The sequence below is a fragment of the Phaseolus vulgaris genome, chromosome 10 (assembly GCF_051622355.1).
Source record: "Phaseolus vulgaris cultivar YP4 chromosome 10, ASM5162235v1, whole genome shotgun sequence".
In the NCBI taxonomy this organism is placed as follows: Eukaryota; Viridiplantae; Streptophyta; class Magnoliopsida; order Fabales; family Fabaceae; genus Phaseolus; species Phaseolus vulgaris.
The window spans coordinates 43,904,808-43,929,671 of NC_143507.1; the positions used below are offsets into that span (position 1 = coordinate 43,904,808).

At 30.9% G+C, this 24,864-nt stretch overlaps 2 protein-coding genes across 8 annotated transcripts; both read right to left on the reverse strand.

Moving 5' to 3' along the window:
- Positions 1-603: 603 nt before the first annotated feature.
- Positions 604-6,076, reverse strand: LOC137818156 (glycosyltransferase BC10). The gene is made up of 2 exons (XM_068621408.2): positions 4,721-6,076; positions 604-1,503 (listed from the first exon to the last, which is right to left on the reverse strand). Exons 1-2 carry the CDS (start codon positions 5,219-5,221, stop codon positions 862-864), a joined length of 1,143 nt encoding a protein of 380 aa, XP_068477509.2. The 5' UTR covers positions 5,222-6,076; the 3' UTR covers positions 604-861.
- Positions 6,077-8,780: 2,704 nt separating this feature from the next.
- On the reverse strand, positions 8,781-15,296 carry LOC137818569 (EARLY FLOWERING protein). 7 transcript variants are annotated; one of them, XM_068622073.2, is made up of 7 exons: positions 14,973-15,296; positions 14,069-14,331; positions 11,129-11,233; positions 10,699-11,032; positions 10,353-10,608; positions 10,060-10,111; positions 8,781-9,981 (listed from the first exon to the last, which is right to left on the reverse strand). In XM_068622073.2, exons 2-7 carry the CDS (start codon positions 14,291-14,293, stop codon positions 9,016-9,018), a joined length of 1,938 nt encoding a protein of 645 aa, XP_068478174.2. In that variant the 5' UTR covers positions 14,294-14,331; positions 14,973-15,296; the 3' UTR covers positions 8,781-9,015. The 7 variants fall into 7 exon arrangements, with proteins under 7 accessions (XP_068478174.2, XP_068478173.2, XP_068478172.2 ...); XM_068622072.2 differs by having other exon boundaries at positions 10,353-10,629; XM_068622071.2 differs by having other exon boundaries at positions 10,353-11,032.
- Positions 15,297-24,864: the final 9,568 nt, after the last annotated feature.

The following is a 24,864-nucleotide window of genomic DNA, read 5'->3' on the forward strand; positions in this document are numbered from 1 at the left end:
AAAAGGAATGGAAAAGGAAACAAAAAGTACACTTTTCTTATAAATTATAACTTTATACTTCACTTTCTGAAAAAAGTTAAATGAGATATTTTAATTTATAGAAAAGTAACCATTTGTTTACTTTTTATTTTATTTTTCTACAACTAGTTATTAAGAAGTTTATCCAACGTTAAGCCTTTTCTTTTTTCATGCAATAGCTAGCCACCCTAAAAATATTGCAAGGCAATTTTTTTAATGTAAAATGCATACACAACTTATATTCTCCTTTAACACAACTTAGTTTACTATTAAAACATGTCTTCTGTTTCTGCCATGTTTGGCCTGCACTGGCGGTAGTATGGTACCACACAACTATTCAATAAAATAAGGTGAATGGAGGGGCTCTTATATTGCCAATTTGAAACAAAACTATAATTCTGACATCTGGGTACGTTTCATAGCATCTTAGTTACAAACTTACAAGATAAACCAAGTAGCAGAGATGGAAACTGCCAATTGAAAGAACCACAAAGATGCCTCAAAACAGTATACTATTATAGGTGCTAATGCATTTTTTAATGCCCAGAAAAATAAGTAGTGTTTACACCTTAATGGCAAGACATATTCCAAAAAGATAACTGCAATATTTATTCATCTAATGAGTAATCCAATAAAAGTATTAGTCAATATTTTGGCTAATACTTGTACAAAAATGTGGTTTTTAGATTCAATGTTCTACACAACTACATGCAGGAGGAGCAGCTCAAAATTCCTGCGATGCAGGGATAATGAATCAGGTGACTGTAATGGAGTAGCAGATGGCTAACTAACATGCTCCACTCAGCGCTCCTTCGAAGATGCAGCTTATCAGCCATGCACTTTTCAAATTCCTAGAGTTTTGGTTGCTATGTCTAAAAGAGGGCCTAAAGCATTAGGTGAAAATTTTCTAGCAAATAAGAAGCAAAGCGAAGATGGCTGGTTATTATAAAGACATGTCTGATCTTGCAAAATTTTCTTGAAGAATTCCTCTTTGATGTCATCCTTCCCAAAAGTAGCTGGATGAGCACCACCCCTTGACCAGTCCACAAAAGTTAGGCTTCTATTGGCCAAAAGATGAGGAGCATTAATCGTTAACATTGTCTGGAAATAGTGCTCATCAACATAGCATTTGTGTGGTAAGCAGAAATCTTTGAGTTTTGGATAGTAAGTACTGTCTCCAACTATTTTAACGGCCAGTTCCCGGTTAATTTCAAACCACTGAGACCCCTTACGCCAGTCACTCATGTTGATCTCAGGTGCCATGTTTTCATCATAGCGTCCTCTCCCATAAGGGCCAGGTTCATCAACTGCACCCATAAAGCTATACCTCGAGCGTGATATGTAACGGTACACAATGCTGAAGTTCTGGAGAGGAATGCAGGATTCAGATACGAGGATAAACCATTCATTTGAGATATCAAGCAATGCATTGGCCAGAAGTCTTCTTTCAGCATCACACATACTCATCATTCCCCACTCGGCAACCTGTGAAGGAGAATGCTGATTAGAAATTTCTTAAAATCACAAAATATTCCTCCTTAACCTATTCTTCGTCTAACAGTCACATTATGAAAATTTAAAAGCTTTTCACAATTTGATGAACATCTCAAGGAGTGTGATTTAAGATTTTGTAGTTAACCATTGAAAATATTTCTAAAACTTTTTAATGATTTTGCACAAATGTATGATTGGTAACAGTTAAAAAATGGCAGAACATGGAAGGACTAATTCAGTTTTGTAGTTAACAGTGGTTATTAAGGGCAACATATTTAATAAAAAATACTTAAATTTACTTTTTATCCCTATAGTTTCATGAATATGCAATTTTAGTCCTATAAAATTTTAATCGTATATAGATTTGGTCCTCCAATTTACCAAAATTAAGTAATTTTAATCCACTATTAATGTTTCATCTAATTGCTTACAAAAAATGCTACATGTATGTAAGTGAAGACAGTGTCAATTACTCATTTACGTGGTATATTTATAATAAATTTGACAATCAACTTTAATACATGCTATTACAATGGATCTGATTGAATGATATGTAGTATACTACAGCCGGAATGCAGTATTTTTTAAGAAAAATCTATTAAACAGACCAAAGCAAAGAAATTTCCCTTTACCTGGATATAATTCACATACGAAGAACCAGGAATGTGAATTTTTCTTTTCCTATTACGATCTTATTCCAAGAAAATATGTCAGAGATCCATATGTTGGATAATTCCAGACTTAAAATGCAGAGAGAAGAACAAAATCTGAGTGAGACAAACTTGTTTGGAATAGTCTCCCAGTTCTATTATACAAGGGGTGTACTATACAAGGGGTTTACTATAATTAGGGAGAGATTGTTACTACACTAGATCTATTAGACCAAATACATGGGTTTAGTCAAGACCAAATTTTAAAATCAATCAATTTGCCCATCTGGATCCACTTAACAGTGTAAAGCGAGGGAGGACACTAGTCTGGTGCGTTAGATTTAAGGAATACTTAGATCCAAAGTAATCAATGTCAATTGGTTAGGGTAAGCTCAGGTTTTTCAATTAAATTTTAGACAACTCAAATCAAACCAATCCAATCACTTTGAAGTTGGTTTAAGTTAAGTCATTGCATCTTACTAATAAAACAGAAAAACAAATAGAAGGAAAATAAAATCATAATTAAATGAAACAAAGTTGATGGAAATATTCAATAGTCCGAACTGTAGAATTGCCCGGACCCATGTCCACCCCATGTGTAAACCCAGGGGCATCATTGATAGATATCCTTAGAGGTAAAGGTACAAGGGTTCAAATGGCTTGGAATCTAAAGTTATCATCTCATCAATCACAACTTGTTTCCAGCTTGCTTAAAAAAAGTGTTTCCTATACAGACTTGGGAATAGAGACAAAGGACATGACAAAAAGATAAAAGCATAATGTAAGGGTGATAAGCGATTTTAACTACATAAAATACTAATGGAATGAAGCTTGTGACTAAAACAGATGTATTTACGGAGAGAAATGGGTTGATTATCAAGAAACTGACAGTTTTGTTCTAGAGAAAAAGACGGGGGCAGGGGATGAGTTACCTGTACTCTCCACAAGGTGTTCTTTTAATTGGCATAGGAGGATGACATTGATAAGTGATGAGAGAATGAGGATTGAAAGGCTTTAGATTGGAGAAACAAAAGCAAGAAAGGAACATGTACGTAATACTTGGGAAATAGAATCCTATTCAACAGAAGATGCAAAGAAGGGACTATCCTTGAAAAGGATAATATCAACATTCATATAAAAGATATATATGCATGGAAGGAGGATGGCAGAAACGAAATTTTATCAAGATAATGAACAAAACATAAGCAAAAAACCCAAGTAGGAACATGAAATAAAGGGTCATCATGATACAACATGGAGTGAGGTACCCTGCTGTCAATAGTAGATGACATTCGATTAATTAAGAGAGTGCGGGCAAGCCCACTGCAAAGTTATAAGGTTTCAGCTTCTGTAAGGGCCAGCCCACTGCAAAGTCATCAAGTGAAAGAATCGCTAGCTACTACGGTTTAATTCAGAGGCCATCGATCATCCTTATGTTCAAGAGTCACCACTAGAGGTTCTTTCACGTGACTCTTTCTGCTGCGAGTTTGTTGATAAGTGGAGCAGTTGTGCCACCTTATAGGGGCTTGTTTGTGATGGCTCTATTTGACTGCCTGTGCAACCGTTTTTAAGTTGTTAGTTTCATTTGTTGGAAATATTTTGGTCTTTTAGTTGTGTTTGTGGTTGCATCGGTGGTTTGTCCTATTCATTTGAGACCCAAGCTCTCTTTTTTTGGCCAAGGGCTTCAACACATACAAGTGTTGGCCACCTTGCATAATTGCTTCGGTTGACAAGTGGGTCTTGCAATGTAAGATCTCAAAAAAAGTATATTTGTGACAAGCTTAAAATAAGCTTCAGTTTGATGGAGATCATCAGAATATAGAAAAAATATCTATAACTTCTTATAGAATGTATAAAATTACCTCTTAGCATTAGTTTGTTATCTTATAGTATCTCATCAAATCGGATCCTCATCGGCATCTTGCCTTTAGAGCAAGCAGAAAGAAAGAGAGGAGGGAAGAGAGAATAGAGAAGTGTGGGGTTAAAGTTGGAAAGAAAGATAGGAAGGAGGAGACAGAGTATGGAGGGGGCTAGAAGAAGTGGCAGCAAGATAGGATCCAGATACATATCTTATGCTTTAGAATTGTTTCTTATCCTAGGATTTGTTTCCATATTTCTAAGTAATTATCATGATTTGTTTTCCATATTTTAGTAGAATTAGCAGTCTATTAGCTAGTAAATATAAGGGTTAGAGTGCTAGTCTTTTGAATAAGATATTGTATTAAACCGTATTCATAATGTTTATAGTCCTTTTAACAAACTTATACGAACGAAACATAGGAATGGGATTTGACCATCATTTAATACGACCATAAATTAGCAGCACCCATCACAAACCTCCATAATAAATGTGGATGGGTTGAAACACCAACAAATAAATGGCATTGCATTGCTGTGGCCTACGGCTAATAATATAGAATTTGGATGAAAAACATGCTGATGAACAATTGTAAACATGGAAAACCATAAGGAGAATGACTTCCCTAATGAATACATATAGCACCTAACACAATGAGACATTGAAAGCCAAATTCACATCGAATAATGCTAGATTATACCTGGCTTGGGATCTGTCTTCTATGGAAAACTGATGATGGTGGAAAATCCGCACTATACGATGGCAACGAATGAACATAGATTGAATAAAGCCTCTCATTCCCTTTAAAGAACTTCTCCCAGAGTGGTGCCATTGGCAACGGTCCCTTGGTCAAGAACATGAAGGCAATCTTGGGAGTTCTTTCAAAGGGATAATTCTTGACCCTCGGAACAAAAGTAGCTCGCCAGAAGAGTTCAGTGTCATTCATGCTATGCAGCAAACCAGATGAAGGCCTAATCCAATTTTCTATGGTCACCGGCAGCTCAAAGCAAGGTTTAATAGTAGACTGTACCAAAGCCACATTATGAATACCAAAATGCCTAATCATGTACATGCTAAGAAACGAAGCACCCAGGCCAATAACCAAAAATACCAAGAAGAACTGCAGAAGCCTCAAAGGGAAGGGCCTAGAGGGAGTAGCTCTCAAAGCAGGGTCCTTCCCTTCTTCCATTCTAGACTGCATGGTTTTTTCTCAGCTCTCTACCAATCAAACCTAGGATCACAGTACTCGTGTTCCTTCACACATAATCAATCTCACAAACACCTCATACGCATCAAAAGCCTCACTTTTCAAAGCAAAACCAAATCAAAACAAACGTGCCACACCATTCAAAATTCTACCACATGGGGCATCCCTACTTCTTTATTGGGAGAACCAATCACAAGCCATATCAAATAACAGATCAAAACCCAACCCAAGCACGAGATCACATCAAACAACGAAACAAAATCAACTTCCCACAAAACCAACGATGCTCACACCTTTCGAAAACCAGAAAGTCCTGACTTACGAACAAATCAAAAGCTTCGTGTCCCGTTTTCTCGGAAAGGGTGGAAACGGCTTGAAGGGTGGGTGGATTGGTGAGAGAAGAAAAACAAGGAAAAATAGGCTGAGAAGTGCATTACCATGATGCCATGTTGAAAAGCCAGTTATATACAGAGTTCAATCAATGAAAAATAAAAACTTTTGGTGGATCCCTTCACAATTTTCTCCCTCAGACTTGAATAACGCCAGATTTCAATGGAAGTGGGAATTGTGCTATCTCAGCATTTTCATTCATGACTGTGCAGAAAAACGTGCTAAGTGGTGTTTCTAATTTTCACTTTCCGTTTTAGGCTTTGAATGGAACCTGATGAGTTAAAGGTTGAAACGAAACGGGTACTCATAGATAGGAGAGAGAGAGAGAAAAAAAAAAAAAAAACAGCAGCATAAATCATGATTAGAATAAAACCTATTATTACTAACCTAAGATGAGTTCCATAGATTTTTGTCTGTTACTTTTTGAGCTTAAGTTGTTGCTGTCGTTTTGGGTTTGGTTGGATTCGGCCCACACCATTGATGTTGGTTTCTAGTTTTTTAACATTCATATAAACAATTAATTATTCATTCAATTCATATACAACTCTACATCATACTATGTCCATAGTCTAGATGATATAATAAGTCCAACAGACTCTCGTTAAGATAAATATTTAATTTATGTATCAAATTATATAAGCTATATATATATTCATAGTTCTGATAAGTTCAACAAATTCTGGTTAAGATAAATTTTAGATGACTCTGATATCATATTAAAAAATAAAATTTAAGTCTAATTTAACTTTATCGACCTGATTTATAAGACGGGATTTACACTTACTTATATATTATTAAATGTCTTAATTTTTAATCGAGATTTCAGACATACATGTCTATGAACAACAACTTTAAGATTATATAAGTATAAAAATTAAACAATTAATTAGATATCAACATAAATATTTATTTGATACATTCCTTTTTTTTCTTTTCTTTTTTATATCTTTTTACCAATATTAGAAATTAAGATCAAATCTTTTAATGAATTTTTGAGTTAGAATCTTGTAAAAAAATTAATTTAATTATTTAATGCAAGTTAATCATTAATAACATAATAAAAATATTTGGCCAGCACAATTAATTTTTCTTGTAGTTTTTATTACCATCTATGATTATAGGTCTTGGACATTAAGTCCATGTTGTTGGTTGAAAATTGCCCATTATGTCCAATTTGTAATTTTTTTTTTATTATCAGCAATACCCATTTGTACTTGTAATGTGATTTTTTTTATTTCATTAAAAAAATTACTTTTAACAACTGTAAATTAAAATACACTAATTTATAACTATAAATTCTAATTTAATCAATATAATTTTAAAATTATTTTATTTTAAAAAAAATATTTTATTTTTATAATGTAATCTGGTACATGATTGTCAAAATATCGTCTGGAGCAGTTTCTAGAGAAAGTAAATTGTTGAAGGGTGAGTGTAGGGTTTTCCTTTTATTCTTGTTGATTTTGTTTCTTTCTAAGCATTTTCCCCAATCATAGTGAGTCATGGTAGAATAATTGGTGGACCACCAAACTTTTTCAGTCCTTTAAGAATTCATTCACTGGATTTTCTTTTTCCTTTCCTTCAAAGTTTTGATGGTGATGATGCCAACGTTTAACTTAAGATTCTTGGTAAAAATGGCCACCAAATTATTACTTTGCTTCTTGGTTAATTAATGCTTCAAATATGCTCTTTCTTCAAGTATGTGCAAGAATCTTTAGAATTTTTGGAAAATGAAATTATAGTATGTTTCACTTTTTTAAAACAATTGATAATTTTTTTTAAAAATTAAATTTGTTCACTCCTATAAAATATATAATTCGATTGTAATCTCTATAAAACAAATTCTTTATATTGTATCCTTCACAATTTAAAACTAATGACTTTTACCTTTTATAGATGAATAAATTTTAATTTTGGTTTACATAAAAAAAATTCCTTTATGCTTAGTTCTTTAAAAAAATCTCCCTAAAATAAAAAAAAAAATACTACTTTAAGTCTTAAAGTTCATTTTAAGGTATTAATTTCAGAAAATTAAAAATCTTTTTAAATATATAAAATGTTGACATTATTGGGCACTAGTAAATGTTATATGAAATAAATTCTTGCTTTTTCACAAACCATATAAGTTAACGAACATCACTAATAAGAAAAAAAAGGTTTTTTAGGGATAAAAATTAAATAACTCTTTTTATAAGAACTAAAATCAAAGTTTATAGTGATTGTAAACATATTTATTTAATTTAAAATATTAAATATTCTTAATTTAACTACCCTTTCCCTTTATTGATATATTTAATTTAATTTAAGAAATGTTGAAAGAAAAAAAGTAGTTTACTTGTTCTTTTTATATAAAAAATGATAAAAATTAAAATAAAGAAATTGTTAAAACAGATCATCTCAAAATAAAGAAAAGGCTAAACATATAAACATTTTGAAATCGGACGCATAAATTTGAATCAACTTCGTAAGATTTATATATATTGATAGTTCATTTATAAATTCAATAAAATAATAATTATCATTTTAAATTTTGGAATTTTGCTAGTTTTTGGACTCAAACTATTTAAGAATTTCATACTATATTTGTTAGATGTAGATGTTTTATACCGATCTAAGTTTAAGAATTAACATTTGTCTTTACATTTCCTAAATGAATGTTCGAAAGATATGTGATTAAAATAGCATAATTTGAAAAAGAAAAATTTAAAAATAAAGCATGTAATAAATAATTGGTAAAATGTTATATCTTACTAAATGGTGAAAATGACATTAAATAAAAGGAGGATGTGAATAAAAAAATTGTGTTTCGAATTTTCTTTTTTAATATGTATTTTTTGTGTTTCGAATTTTCTTTTTTAGAATGAGATTTTAATTTTTGAATTTTATTTTTTGAATTTCAAATCCAAAATAGATAATAATTTTGGAAAATTTGAAAAATGATAGAGTGCAAAGGTACCAGAAGAATTTGCCTCGTACCATGTCAGTAGTTTACTATTACGTTGATGTTTTTGTTAAAAAATAAATGTTAAGTTAATAAATAAATCAAAATTGCCATTTAAAATTGCGTGAGAATCAAATTTCAAAAAGAAAACATGGATAACCAAATTTATACAATGAGATATTATTAATAATTTGAATAACTTGTTTGTACAAGGCCGAAAGAGCTGCTGAAATCTCTTCATTTCTTCAAGTGATTGGTACAAATATTTTTGTTTGGTCTCATGAATTTACAATGTTGCTTAGGTTCCACCCATGCAATATTATTATAAGACAAAAATGGTTATAGGTACATACAGAGTTAGAGTGTGAAACTAGAAATATCAGGAATTAACAGACATGTGATGTGATGAGACAGAGCATGTTACTAGTTACAAATGTTTCCTTTCTTCTTGTATTGATCAGAATATCCTTGCAGCTGATTCACTAGCTGATTTTGGATTGTGGGGCATGGCTTTGATTACTCTTGGCTGCAGTTCAACCTGAGTGTTCCTATCTTCTGTTTGCCAAAATGTCGGAGCCAAAGGAAACAAAGGAAGCACTTCTGCAGCACTCATCCTCTTGGAAGGACTGCTAGCTGTGCTTCTCTGTGGTTCTTTATCTTTGGGTGAGTGGTGAGTTGAAATGTTTCTTGACATCACTTGGCTTGTGGGGCTGGATATGTTAGATGAGCTTTGGTATATTATGGCAGAATTGACTTCTCCACATGAGTTGTGGTTTTCAGGACCATTGGACTGCCCCATTTGCTCAACAGCTGAAGCTGATATAGAAGATGGATTATGGATGAAGGGTGGTGGTAAGAACTGGGGCAAAGATGAACCAGAAAGGATTCCAAACTTTTGGTGGGAACTTGGAGCAAGAGCTGCTTCTGAAGAAACATCTTTGCTTAAAGGATTGAAGCCAACTGAGCCACAAGTGCCGTATATGGGTGCCATGAAGCCTGCATTTGGAGGGCATGGCCCTAAGACTGGTTTGTAAACTAGGCCTTCGGATGGTGACATGACAGGAACTAGCCACTGGTTTCCTGGTGGGGGGTAGACATAGCTTGGGGACTGTTTGGAATTTGTATCTGAGGAGGCTATTGGAAGGTTTGCTAAATGATGGCCAAAGTTTGGCGGCTGATTAGAATGGCCTTTGGTTATGTTGTTGAAACAAGGAATGGGAATCTTCTCTACTGCACTGTTTGTAGCATGCTCAGCAGTAGGGGCCTTCACGGATTTACTGTCAAGTTTAACAACTGAGGATGGTTTTTCGCCAACAAAATCAGATTGAAATTTCTTGGTGGTGGATGTTTTTGGTGGTGGCTTGTTAAGTAAAAGGTTATCGATAAGCAATATATGGGGTGAGCCTGCAATTAATCTTTGCACCTGCTTCCAAGAAATGTTTAGTTACTTCTCATATTCTGATGAGTGAAAACAGTTAAGAGTATCTAGTTTGGCAATTACCTTTATCAGTCTATGCAATTCAAACACTTGCATGACAAAGATTTTCTGTTGGCTGAACATAGTAATGTCAGTATCAGGTCAAAGTAGGGAACATAATGTAAAGACCATGTTTAATTAAATAAACGGATAAAGGTAAACCAAAAATGTATTTGACCACATTGAAAGCCAATGCACTAAAAAACTTACAGATATTTCTTGCAAACAATAACAAACTCAGCATAGTTCAGAAGTATTTTAACAAAAAGAGAGAAAGGTGAAATCATAAACACATGTTACTAGACAGGTAAACTTACTTGACGATAGTTCTTCTGGCTTTCCAAAATTGCTGTTCACCTATAGCTCCTACAACATTGTCAGGGGAAATATGCATAACCGATGTCTCCTCATCTTCGTTCCCAGCTCCCTTGTCAAGGAAGAACCTTCTACCAATTTCTAACTCACCAGAACATTTGTGCACATCACCAGCAGCTGGCTTCTCCATGTGATGGTCCCTTGAGTTGAATTTGTCCCCAAAAGTTGCATGTTCTTCATGTGTATGGACACTGCTACCTTGCAATGTTTTCAAGCTATCTACTGAAATACTTCTAATTTCATCCTTCAAAGATCTATGTTCTTTATTCATTGATTTAGAATCCCTACCTTGCACCAATGACATTAATGATGTATCTGTCATGTCACCAAAACCATCTAACGGGAGCACTTCCTCTGGCTTCTGACCATTTTGACTCACTTTTGTAAGCTCCTCCATCTGGATCTTCCCATATTGTGCTGACTTCGGGTCTACAACACCTGGTGAATTCACCTTCTTTCTAAATGAGTTCAGATTTTTAAGAGAACAGCTCAAATTACAACCGCCTTCGTCTTTATTATTTTGGAAGCATGAGCTTTTTCCATGTGCAGAACCAGAAGTTATAAAAACATCTTCACCATCAAGTGCTTTCAGAGAATTCTTACTATTGATGAAATTCTCTTGCTGAAATGAATTGTTTTTACTAGTAAATGACAATGAGCATAAAAAGTTTAAATTGGTAACTTGTAGGCTTCTTCGTTTCTCTCGCTCACGACTCACCGTGCGTTTGGTTAAGTTACTCCTTCTAAAATTGTAAGCTTGACTCTTCTCAGCCATAATAGAAGGTGCATTGTAGGTGAATTGGATGCTTTGGTTGCTACTGATCTGCAGCACAGCATAAACATAACAATTAAAAATGGTTGCAAACGATAGACAGAAAAACTTTTGGTATAAATATCTAACTATATCACGTTTGTGTTACGCATGCTTCTAAGCTGATAAGGACTTGGGTAGTATGGAGTGTTTAAGTCTCACGTCAAATAATATGGAATGCTCAGTGAAACATTTAAGTGTCTGTTCCACAAGTGCTAGTCCTCAAGTGACATATTGTTTCAGCACGAAGAGTTTCTGCATAAAGTTTTATATTATTTCCTTGTTCGATTGTTTTTCTTCTATCCTTAAACAAAAACCAACAAGTGGTATCCGAGCTTTCTTCTTGAGGGACGGATGTTGAATCAAATTTCTCACAATTTACACCTCGGGTGTTTGATGGAGCAAACTATGATCTTTAGGCTGTAAAAAAGGAGGCTTATCTAGAGATTTTGAATCTTTGGGAAGTTGTTAAAGAGGATTATGAAGTACTTCCACTGCCAAACAATCCCACCATGGCCTAGATAAAATATCATAAGAGGAAAAAACCGGAAAGCAGAAGCAAAATCATGTCTCTCTGTTGGTGTTTCAACAACAATCTTCACCAGGATCGTGATTTGGAAATAAAAAGAAAAGAAATTTGGGGTGATCTGAAGGAAGAGTATGCAAGAGATGAAAGGATTTGAGGCATGCAAATCTTGAAATTGATGAGGGAATTGAAGCTCCAATGGATGAATGAATTTGAAAAAATTAAAAAGTACTCAAAGATATTGTTGGACATGGCTAACAAGGTAAGATTACTTGGCACTGAGCTTTCTGATTCAAGAATTATCTAAAAAATTCCTGTAACAGTGTCAGAAAGATATGAGACATTTACAACTACTTTGGAGAACACAAAGGATTTGTACAAGATCACTTTAGCAAAAGTGTTACATGCCTTGCAAGGCCCAAGAAGAATGAAGGCTTATGAGATAGAGTAATGCAAATAATTACAATAAAGGGAAGGATGAAAAGAAAAGTTATCAACCTTATCAGTCAGCACTGTGGCAAGTGTATGAAAGGAAAATAAACAATAACAATCTCAGCCCACTCAATACAAAGTTCATTGTTTGTGTTATATGTTTATGAAATTGATAAAATTTGTTGAGTGTTGGACAATTAATTCAAAAGGGTTATAAAATGTTGTTGGAAAATAAATCATGCACAATTAAATATGTCCATGGCAAAGATATTTTCCTAGTTAAAAAGAGGGGAGAATGTTTTGCATTAAATCCATTGGAGGAGGAGCAAAATTATTTTTAAATAGAAGAGGATATAACTGAATTTTGGTAAAAGAAAGTAGAAACTGGAGAGGAAAAAGAAGAAAAACAAGAAGTTGGTCTTGTTATAGTAGCCCCCAGTCTAGAAGTGGTGCTGCTGAATCAAGGTTGACAGCAGCAAAGGAACAAGCTCAGTGTGTTCAAAAGGAGTGGAAAAGGAAGTATGATATCGTCACCAGAGAGACAAATTTTGATTTAGAGAAAGTTGAAAGGTTGAGCATGGTGAGAAGTGTCTAAAAACTTTGAATTTAGAGTTAATGCTATTGAAACAAATATAAGAAGTTCTGATGCAAACAAAATTAACTAAGGATAGGCATCAAGAGTTGACTAAGAAGTTAAATGTTGAACATGTTACGGCCTAAATATATCAGAGGGAGACGATAATACATAATACTGCAGTTGGAGAATATTAAACTAGAACAGAAGATCATCATATTGTTGATGTCTTTACCAAGTCATTCTAAATCAGCAAGTTAATTTTTTTAGGAAGAAGCCAAGAGTTTACAACCTCCAAGATAAGAGTGTTGGAAATGTGCCTAGAATGATCTCAAAATAATTTTGATTTTTGAATAATTCAATTATTAAATTCATAAGAATATATTATCTTGATTTTAGCTGTTAGTGGATTATTTAGTTCCAGATTTTGTTATTCAGTCACCAACAACTCCTAAAATCATGGAGCAAACTTTATATTTAGCTATTTACAAGTTAGACTCAAATGCTTCTTTAATTCAAAATATTTTATATTATTTCCTTTCTCAAAAATCAACAGTACTCCATGTAAGATTGTGATGATCGATTCTAAATCATGTACAACAGACCATGTGCTGAAGAGTTTAGTCAGACTGTAAGACCGTCTAATGTGAAGGAAAAGAAGATCATCTAGTAGTGTTAAGACTAGTATGTATTTATTATAACTGTTCTATAACAGTTATTTGTTTTAAATGGTTTTCTGTTAGTATAGGGTCTACATATTGAGGCTTTGTGGGCTTAGACCACATACTGTATTGTGGTATTCTCTGTATAGACCGTTTGGTTCTAATAAAAGTGTTTTCTTCAATGTTTTTGTGTTTCTTGTTTTGATATTGTTGACGAACCCAACATAGATAAAATGCAGAACCACTTGAGAGTTAAAAAGATGGTACAGCCACTTCCCTTGCTTCCATAAGAAAAGAGAGAGATATTCATAATTCAAAGATCCTAGACAAAAATTAAGGGGGCAGAAACAGATAGAGGTATTTGAGAATAACAGAAAGAAATTGCTAAAAGAAAAGAGATACTGCATTGTTGATACAGTTGCATGCTTCATTTTTGAATACCATTTAAGAATACTTCTGTGTTTTGTTCATCACTATTACTTAAATTACGTTTAAAATTTCCAAGTTTACCTTCATTCAAGCTGAATACGTCTATCAAAAGGGTAGAAATAAGAAAAAAGAGTTCGGTTCCAACAAACTGTGAAATAAGAGAAAGATACGATGGTAGAGGAAATTATCAAAGGCAAGAATTTGAAGAACTTCACTCGACTCACGTGGCTTGATGATGTAGGACCTGTGTAGTTTCTGAGCGGGAGTGGAAACAAGGATGCTGATCCTGGTGCAAAACTCTGAGAAGGGATGCTGAATTGTTCATAGAGTGCCATCTTATTCCTTGGAGGTGCTTTTGGTCCTCCTTTCTCTGCATCCTTAACATGCAATCTTGGAAACATTGGGCTAATCTCCTTGCTCTCTTCGATTCCCCCTCTCATCCTATTCATCCTTCTACACACTATCCACACGCAACAACTTTATATCTCTGCCAATTTCACAAAACACACTTTTCAATCCTCCCATACAAAATCAGCACCCGAGAACGTGTTTCTCAGTAGCATAACCCACTTCAGGAGTATCACAAACTCAAATCCACACAACAGAAACAAGTTCCGTTGCCGAATTCAACCAGAAAAAACAAATCCAACCATGTCAGAATAAATCAATCCACATAAAACAAAAGGAAAAAAAAAGTTAATCAGCTCCAAAACAACAGTTTTTCTGATCCCACATTCTTGACAAGGAAGAGGAAAACACCAGAAAATCCCAGAAAATAGAGCAGAGTTTAAAAAACACAAACCCACATGTACCCAGCTGTCAAAAACTAAACTTTTCAGCTCAAAACCAAACATCAAACACTTAGAAAAGCACAAGAACCCTAATGAAGGCTAGCAAGACGTAAACAAAAGGAGATCAAAGGCAAAACTGTTGCAAGCACACAAGAGATAGATAGATAGATTTTTCTTCAACAAAGAAAAAAGGAATATCTGAAATAGATATATAGATAGATAGAGAGATAGAGTTGGAAAACAAGGCCAGCATGGAACCACGAGGGCTTGAGCAATAAAAGAATGTAAAGAAGTGAAGAATATGGGGTAGTGAGGGGTGTAATGTGAAATAATATACCAATATTGTTGGAAGAGAAAGAAAGCAGTGTTCCCGTGTGAGTATGAAAGAGCATGGTGATGCAAGAGCGTTGTGTTGTGAGTGACCCTAGCATTAGCATGTTGTTGAATTGATGAGGAAGAGGAGGCAAAGAGTATAAGAGGGAGAGTAACATGGCATAATGAATGTGGATGATTGGAGACAGAGGCAGTGACCGGGTCTTTGCACGCACTTACTTTCTTTTGCCTTTGGCGAACTGCAAGGCAAGACCAAAGGGTAAGACACTGCATGGTTACCACACGTTCTTTTTTCCCATTTTTTATAATCTTTCTAACAAAAACCACTGCCACTCCTCCTCCTACATGCGTGCATGTCACCCTCCAATCAACTTTCCTTCAACACAACACAACACAACACAACACAAACATTGTCTTCTCTTCTCTTCTCTTCTGCTACCTTTTTTTTCACTAACACGTGATTACTTTGTTTAAGATAACATCATCCACTTTCAACATACCAAAACGGATATTTATTATTTGGTCCTAGACACGTCACCATTTTCGATCTTACTTAGGTTACGTGGCACACAATCATTATGAACTAATAGTAATATTAGATTTCCAAGATCTTCTTCATACATCAAACAAATATAATTACATTGAAGAAAAATACTTATCAATTAATATTTTATACATTTTGTTACCAAAAAAAATGATTTTTTTTTTTATGAAATAAGCATTTTTTTTTATCTTCGTACTTTTTCTGTTCATCTTGGTAATTGAGAGTGATGATTTGTTTCAAACTTCATTCAAATTATTTTGTAATGATGGAACGTTTGTGTGTTTCATTAAAAAAGGAAAATAAATGGTTGGGGAGAAAGTGGAAAAATATATAGTGCCCAAATTAGCCAATAAACAACTTGTCTGAAAGGCTCAAAGATATTTTTGTCTTTTATTTGAATATCCTTTAATTTTCATTTTTCAATTTTTAAGCCCCACTTTCTCTCATTCTCCATCCTAATTTTACACATGTGCAATTAATATTATATTTTCATAGCTTTATAATGATAAAGAAAGTAAATACAATTATTTATCTAGGGAAATTTTTTCTTTTTAAAAAAAAAATATTTTCAACCAAATAAATGAACAACCAATTTCTCCTTCTCATCTATTCTATTTCTCTTGCAAAAAAAAATTAAATCAAATTCTTATCATAAATTTTATCCCTGCACCCTTAAAAACAAAATTATTAAAATATACTCTTTCGTTGTCATCAATATCACAAATTTCTTCTCCATTGTTGTTCCACTCTTTGAAAGGAAGAAGAAAAAGAGTAAAACAATGGATTTAGTGGGAAGCTTGTTCCATAAGGTATACTATATAAGTTCCATAAATTTGAAAATCTTATTCCATAATTTTGTTCTGAAAATGCTATTCTAAAAATCATGTTCTGGAAATTTTGGAAAGCTTGTTCCTAAAGATTTTTAAAACAAGTAATGTGAAGCTTTATGAAGCATAAAATAGTCATTTTAAAATTCTAGGTATGCAGTTAGGAATTATGAGGTGCAGGAAAAAACTTTTTTATTAATACGAGCCCAATTATAACCTGTTGGTGCAATCGAGCCATACATTGGGCTTTTAAATCAAGTAAGGAACAGGCAATTACTTCCTGCACCATACCAATGCACCCAATTTCAGCTAAAAAGACGGAAATAACCTTAAATAAATAGAATTATACATTACGGATATTTTGTTTGGAATGTTTCCGGATTTTTTTTTCTGAAACGAATTTTATGTATTACAGATTTTTTTATCCAAATGAGATTTTGAATTTTGAATTCTGAATATACTTTTAATGTATTATTTTCAATTTTAAATTTTTATTTCTAGAATGAAGAGCATTTTTGGAATAAAAAAATTATATTGGGTGCAGATTAATAGTTATTGGATGTAGGAAGAACTTAGTTTAAGAAAAAAAAAATTATCTTCGTAAATGTGTAAGAAGATATTGTTTAAAGTATAGTATGTTTATGTTAATTTTGTGACATATAGTTTAAAGTGTACTATTTGTGTATTATTCTTGTAGCATACAAATTAAATCAGGCAATTTATTTATCCGTGTGTCACCTTTTATTATATCTGAAAAATTTATTCACCTACGGGATTTAATCCTAACCCACATGAATCACAAGTTAAAAAGCTTATATGAGAAAAAACTATAGGATAACATTCTCCTTTTTTTTTCGATTTCAAGAATTTTGAAATGTCATGACTAAGATTAATCACGTCAGTTGAGATATTGTACGTTTTAGAGTTTTAAACTCATTTTATTTTTAAAAGACGTCTCAATAGATTAAGGGAAAAATGTTTCTTTATAAACCATGTCAATGTTTTGATCTCAAGTTCGTGAGATAACATTAATAGGTAAATTAACATAAATAAGATATTATTTATTTTGAAACTTAAGACTTTGTCACAGTTTTATTTTTAAAAAACACTTCAATAGATTAAGAAGAAAACTCGTAAACAGATATTCAATTATTAACATTAATAATATTAATGATATAACGTAAGTTAATTACAAAATTCAAAATTACAATTAAACACACAAAAATATATATATATTAAAGTTTTATTAAAAAAATATAAAAACGTACATATAATAATAATCATATAACCTTATACATATGAAACATAAATCTATAACTAAGTTTGAGGAAAAAAAACATTAAATTTTTTATATTTTAATACACATGCAGAACCAGTAAATTTTTTAAAAAAAATTATAAATAAATAAATTATATTTTGGAAATGAAATTTTAAAAGTAGTAACTTTTACTGAAATCTTATTTTTGGAATAAAACTTACTTTGAGATTAATCCTATATCACTTTACATGAGATTTTAAGGATTAAAACTTTTTCAACTCGTTCATTAGAAAGATTTGGAAAAAACATATTATCTTAGAAGTAAATTAAGATTGATATGTAGATCACGAGTTAATATTTATAATTTAATCTATCCCATTAACTTATTCAAACTTAAAACTAAAATTAGGGGATTCAAATTTTAAGACTTTGAGTTGTGTTTGGATTATTATCTTAATCTTTTTAAAATTTATATTATTTTAAAACTCTATATTATATTTATATTAACATTATTTATTTTTAAAATTTATATATAATAAAATACACCTTGGTTTTAATTTTATATTCTTAATCACATCATTTAACGTGAGCCCTCAAAGTATCTTGACTTTATTAGTTATTATTTAATAATGATTAATGTGTATGTCATGATTGAATTATCTTAACATGCATTTTGTGTGTTGGCACGTGGTTTATGTATTGTAGAAAAAAAATATGAATTAAATAGTAATAATAATAATTAACTATTAAGATCTTAAATGGAGTTTATCAAACACTATAAAAATGTGTTTAAGTGTGAGTTTATCGATCACACACCGAATAAAAATGTGTATGAAAATTAATATTTATAAAAAGTTTATATTTAAAAAAGAATATTCATGTATCCATAGTCTATTTAAACTGTTTTTTATATAAAATATTGATTATCAAATTACTATGAATTTCCAATAGAAAAAAATTCAGCATTAACAAAAATATTTCCAAAAGTAATAAGAAATTAAAGAAAAAATAGATATGATTGTGTAGGCCTGTGTTTGTGCACGTGGGACTCAAATCATATTATTATCACCAGCTTAGGAAATTCAAGGATAAAACCATATAATATTTATAGAAAGGGTAAGAGAAAAATGGTGATTTTATTTTGTTTTTTTATCGGTTTACCATTAATATAATCTCACGTTTATTAGAAGTCGATGTCATTTTACGTTGTTCGAAAGTCGAGAAGTCAATATAATTTGTTTAGAAGTCGAAGTCATTTTAAATTGTTCAGAAGTCGAGGTCATCCCACATTGTTCAAAAATCAATGTTAAGAGTATTTTATATATTCTTTCTTTCTCCAATTCATAAAGACATATTTTAAAGACAAAACTGTGACAAAACACCTATTTCGGACAATATCTCAAATGCGATGATTGATCTCACGATGATATCTTTCATACGAATATATTTTGAAAAAGTGAAAATGGAATCCCAATGTTATTTTTTTTTATTTGGATGTTGTTGACCCAAGCCATTTAATGTTGTACATGGAAGAAATTGAAGGAGAAAATGGCATGGAAAAGAAAAGAAGGGAGTTGTTTGATTAATGGTTGTATTTTGTCAACAATGGTGGTCACATCTCTTTCCCTATCTCATCTTCATTCACATTTGTTCATAAGAACTTAGAGAGTGAGTTCAAAGAGTTATGGAGCCTTTCTTAATGGGCACCACCACATTCTCCATTTTTAGGGTTTTAGGGTAATTCTCAAGCTTTTGGCTTTTCATGGATATAGCTCAAAAAATGTCCAAAATCTCAATGGTCCATAGAGTATGCACCTCCTTTATCTTCTTCCCTTCTCATTATCCCTTTTATTCTCTCATTTTTTTCCTTTACCATCACAAACTTTTATTAATATCTCCTTAAAATTTAAAATAAAATATTTCCAAATTATTTATGTTTTTTTAAAAAACTCTCATGTTAGTATTAATGTGAAACTTAACATCTCAGTTGAGCTGACACCTCACCTCAAGTAACAATAATCATCTGTCATCACATGAAAAAAAAATATTATTAAAAAAATAACAAAAATATTTATGTTTAAACATAACTATTTATAATAAAATAATATACGATAAAGTTGTTAAATATTACACATTAATTAGAGATAAAAATATGTATAAAAAAAATTCAAACCTCACTTTAGACTTAAAAATTTATAAAGTTGAATCTAAAGTTTAATAAATTAGATTAAAATGAAAACCTATAAGCCAAAAAAATAATAAAGTATATATAATTATCATGTAGTACTTGTGTAATTTATTTCTACTATATTAATAAATGTTTTTTAAACTTTTAACAAATGATATATTAATCTGATGGATGAAAGCTTTACTTAATAAAAGAGAAAAATAAAAATGATTCTTTTATAAACTAAAATTAACTTGTATGCAGCTTATACACAATTTGTAGAAAATCTTTCCTGTTTTCTTTTTAGTTTTTTTTTTTTAAATTATACAGAAATAAAATTTATTTCATAAATATTTATATACATACCAAATTTTCTGCTCAGTTAAGACTTCCAACAATTGGTTGGTTCTTGATTGGGTTTATCACTTTATCCTGCATATTTCACCATCAAAAACTTTATCATATATATATATATAATATTTATATATTTATTTATTTTTTCTTTTTACATTGAATTTCAGCCACTCAATTATTGAACTTTCTTTTGAACAGATGCTAAAAGCCAAAAAATTTGCAGTAATTGTTGAAAAAAAAAGTTCACACATGAAAGAATAGTTTGACTTATTTGTTTCCTCCAACAACCTCTCTTATATATGTTTATTTTTATTTTAGGGTGCTTTTGAGAAATATATACTTTTCAAACTGTGAAAATATTGTAAAATATTTTTTTAATATTTTTTAATTAAAAGAAAAATATATATTTAAATTGTCGAATTCAACTCCTAAACTATGTAGAATATATATAAACGTGACAAAACATTTATATTTACTATATTTTGTTTAGTTTATTAATTGTGAAGTAAAAATGATTTTAAAAAATATGTATGAAAAAATTAATAAGCAATCCAATAAAGTCAAATGACAAAGAGATAGCCTTCTAAATTAATATTACTTTTAATCTGAACAAAATTAAATTACATATATTTTTTTGGTTTCAGATTTTTTTTTTCTTTCTGTCTAGAAAGTTGAACTAAATTGAATTTAGAACATCATCATTATTTTCCTTCTAGAAAAAGGACTAGTTATTACTCTGGTCTAACTCCTATCCTTGAATATAATCAAGGAAATTAATGATTTTGATTGTGAAACATTAAGTTTTTGTGATTTTTTTCCACATAGTTTTTTTAGGATGTTATCTAAAAAACAAATTATAATTAGTTGTTTGAAAATGAGATGAGATTAATCTTGGAAAAATGAATTACTATGACATGTATAATTACTTTTACGTATATATTTTAACTTATAGTTTTCTTATTACTAATATTTTTTATTTAGATATTGTTTATTTATATATTTTTTCTATTTTATGTCAAAATATTCATATAAAGCACGATATATTTGACTATTTTTTGTAGTTATTTGTGTTGAAATAGACATCTAAAGAATAAAATATTATTTTGGGTGCACATAGAATAATTCCAAATAAAGATAAACTTCAAATACTTTAGATGATGTTAAAATAATAGAAAATTTAAGATATGCCAACGAGAAGCAGGAAAATAAATTTCGTAGTTAAGAAGGAAAAAAACAAGTCGTGATTTGGATTGTGTATTTTATTTTAATTTAAAACAAAATAACTACTGTATTAAAAATAAACAAAATTGATATTTTACATCACAATTTTATGCTTTGATACATCAAACTTTATATTTTTTTATAAATAAAGTAAGGTTACAATTTTTTTTTAACTAATTTCTATCTGCAAGTCAATGCTTCTCACTTTATTTGAAAGCCAATTGTACATATTTGACTCATTTTTCTTTCTAAAAATATAATATCAAATTATTCAAATTTATAAAAAAAAAATATTGACTATTGACAATTTATTTTAACTATATTTGAAAGTCGTTGAGTAGGCTAAATAATAGACAATATAAAGATACTTATTTTGTAAAAATGTAAAATATCTCTTAATGAAATGAACTGCACATGATAACATAAGAATAAAGAGATTTTATAAATTAGTTTGAAACATTAATATTTAAGCAATATTTATGATATGTTGATGTTTTTGTTCGACTATACTTGTTGTATTGATATGTTTCAATACAAGTAGTTTGATTTGCAAAATAAAAACTTGTTATTAAAAGATCTGGTTCATTATTACTTTAGATTGCCTTAAGTTTTGCATTAAATTGTATTTCTATATAACCAATAAGATTCTTCAGCTAATAACTCTTTTCACTTATATGTTTCATTAAATTAATTAAACTAAATCGAGAAAATCATCAATGATGATTAAAAAATATCTATAACTTGTAATAGAGGTAGTGGAGCATGATCCACAAGTATCATGTAAAAGATAAAAAAATTTGTATTGATTTAGTCATACTAGAAACAAAAGGAAGGTTACTATGAAAAGTTATATACGTAAACATTAATCTAACACCACCAAATTATAATGTCAAATTCCATGATTAGAGGTTGTGTTACATGAATAAAGAGAATGGGTTAAATCATTGACTCTGGAATGAATTACCTGATAAATTAGCATATACAATCCATGTAAATATTTAGTTATAGCAATCGTTTTCTAGTTTAAGGTATCTTTGATATCGCAAAAGTAAGAATTAAAATCAATATAGAAATTTAGCAAATAATTTTGTAGTCGGTATCAAATTGACCTTGAATTCAGGTGTGTTTTGAAGAGAATGACGAACTTCACGACTATTATCCATGCATAATAATTTCTTCTATTTAAGGTGATGAGAGTAATTCTTTTGAGGATGACTAATTGACACAAAAATACAAAGAAATAATAAAATAATTACTATAAATAAAACTTTAACTATGATTTAAAAAGAAAAAAAAATATTCATGATGACCAAAACTCCTAAATCACATCTCAAAATAAATATTTCATATTTCTTCTCTTTTTCACACCTCAACATAATAAAAAATATCACCATTTATACCATTGATTCCAAATGATAATTATTATTTGGTAATATGAAACACAATAGATTAGTAAAATGAATAGATAGAAGAAGAATACTCTAGTATTTGGAAATATTTCACAAGCCACTAAGGCCAAAGTGGCTAACTTGGATGCAAATCCTTGTTTTAATCTTGCATGCCACGTGGGTGCAGGCTATCACATCAGAGCTTGAACCAATGGATGATCGACACGTGTGAGAGAAGCCTTCAGTTCACGTGCGAGGTGTTTTGTGATTGAGCCGAGCCGAGCCGATAAGACGGCTGAATGGTAAGCCGACAGGTCACGTCCTGTGTTGGCATTGATTGAGATTTTGACATCCTCATCAAAGACAAACCACTAGGCCCAATCATGGGCCCACCCAAATGCCCCAATAACTATGCTATGGAACTTTCCCGATTCATACATTCCCCTTTTTCTTTACTTCAATTTTCATAAATAAATAAATATATATATATAAATAAAGTGGGTTTTAATACTCAAAAGATTTAAATAACCCAAATGAAGCATAACTCCAATTTTATAAATAATTCAAGAGACCTTTATAAATAATTCAAGCTACACCTATGTACCTTTTTCGTACTTTTCTATCGGTCATGACATTCTCATTTTTCTTGAGCCGCAACTTTTAAAAAAGTAATTTCATCATTTGAGCGTGTGTGACAGAGTTTATAAGAATATTCATTGTATTTCTTTTTTTTAATCTTGTGTTGGAGATCCCACATCGACTAGAGATGAGAGTCTTTCATTATATATAAGTGAGTGCAAACCTCACCTTATTGAGCTGGTTTTATGGGATTGACTTAGACTTAAAGTCCACTTTATAACATCTTGTATTCCATTTTTATACCTAGTTTCTTTTTTCTGGGTTTTGTGATTTTAAAAAATATATATATAAGCGAATAAAAATACAATTATCTCAATCATCAACTTCACCACTAATTGGTAAATGTCACTAAAATTTGTCATATTTCTACATTATACATAATAAATATAATTTTTGTAAAAAAAAAAGCTTTCTTTGCAAATTTATTTACTCCCATCATACACCAAATAGTGTTTAATCTTTTTTCTTCTTTTTCATATATTATTCGACAGTGCAAGTTTCTCTATTCCCAAAAGATTATTCATCCTGTTATATATATATAGTAACATTTTAAAGCATGAACTATGGATAATTCATACACATCTTTATAATTAACAACATAAAGTTGACGTCATAAATAATTATAAATTAGTTATTCTTTAGATATTATAATCTGGTAATTAATACAATAAGAGAATAAGATGAGTTTTGGTGCACTATGTTCCTCTCTCAAACGTGTTCTTTGACATGTATTCATAAACATCACTGTATCTGGTGCAGGTGAAAAAACATCAGACATGGGAACCCATTCACTCACCTGGAAAATGCAAAGATGGGGTGCATGTGCATGTCAAGGGTAAGGGTAATGTGAGTAGCCTTCATATGCTTTCTCTCTCTGCTAATCTGACTGCTACCAACTTGTTTCTGCCACTGTGACTCTCTCCACTATCAGATAAACAACTCTATCAAACTATATTCAAACCAGATTTTTTCAGATTGTGTATATGATGCTTTATTCTAATGAGTTTTCAGGTGTCACTCTTATAAACATAACACGCTTACTCTATACATTATTAAATTTTCAAACCAAATTTTAGGAGTTACTATATACATATATTCTATTTCAGTATATATCCTTAGTATAATTCTGTACAACTAGTAAATTTTTACCTTTTATGCCAACTATCTTTTGCCACATATCTGCTAAACTCTATTATGTAGTTTACCATTTCCTATGTTAATCTGAGTTTCTTACCTTATTTTTTTGGGTATGTTATATGTATGAAGATAAAGAATATGGTGGTAGAAAGTGAAAACATTTGCAGGGCTATGATTAAGACCATGATTAACACAGAAAGCTTTTATAAAGAGGGTATTATTGGTGTTAAAAAGATGCTTCACTTACAGTGCAGTTTTTACTAAGTAACCAAAAAAAGGGGTCAGAGCTTTCTGCACTTAAAAAGAATACAAGAAACGGTTCTATAAGATAAAAAATGAGGATTTGGCATTCAAAAATACC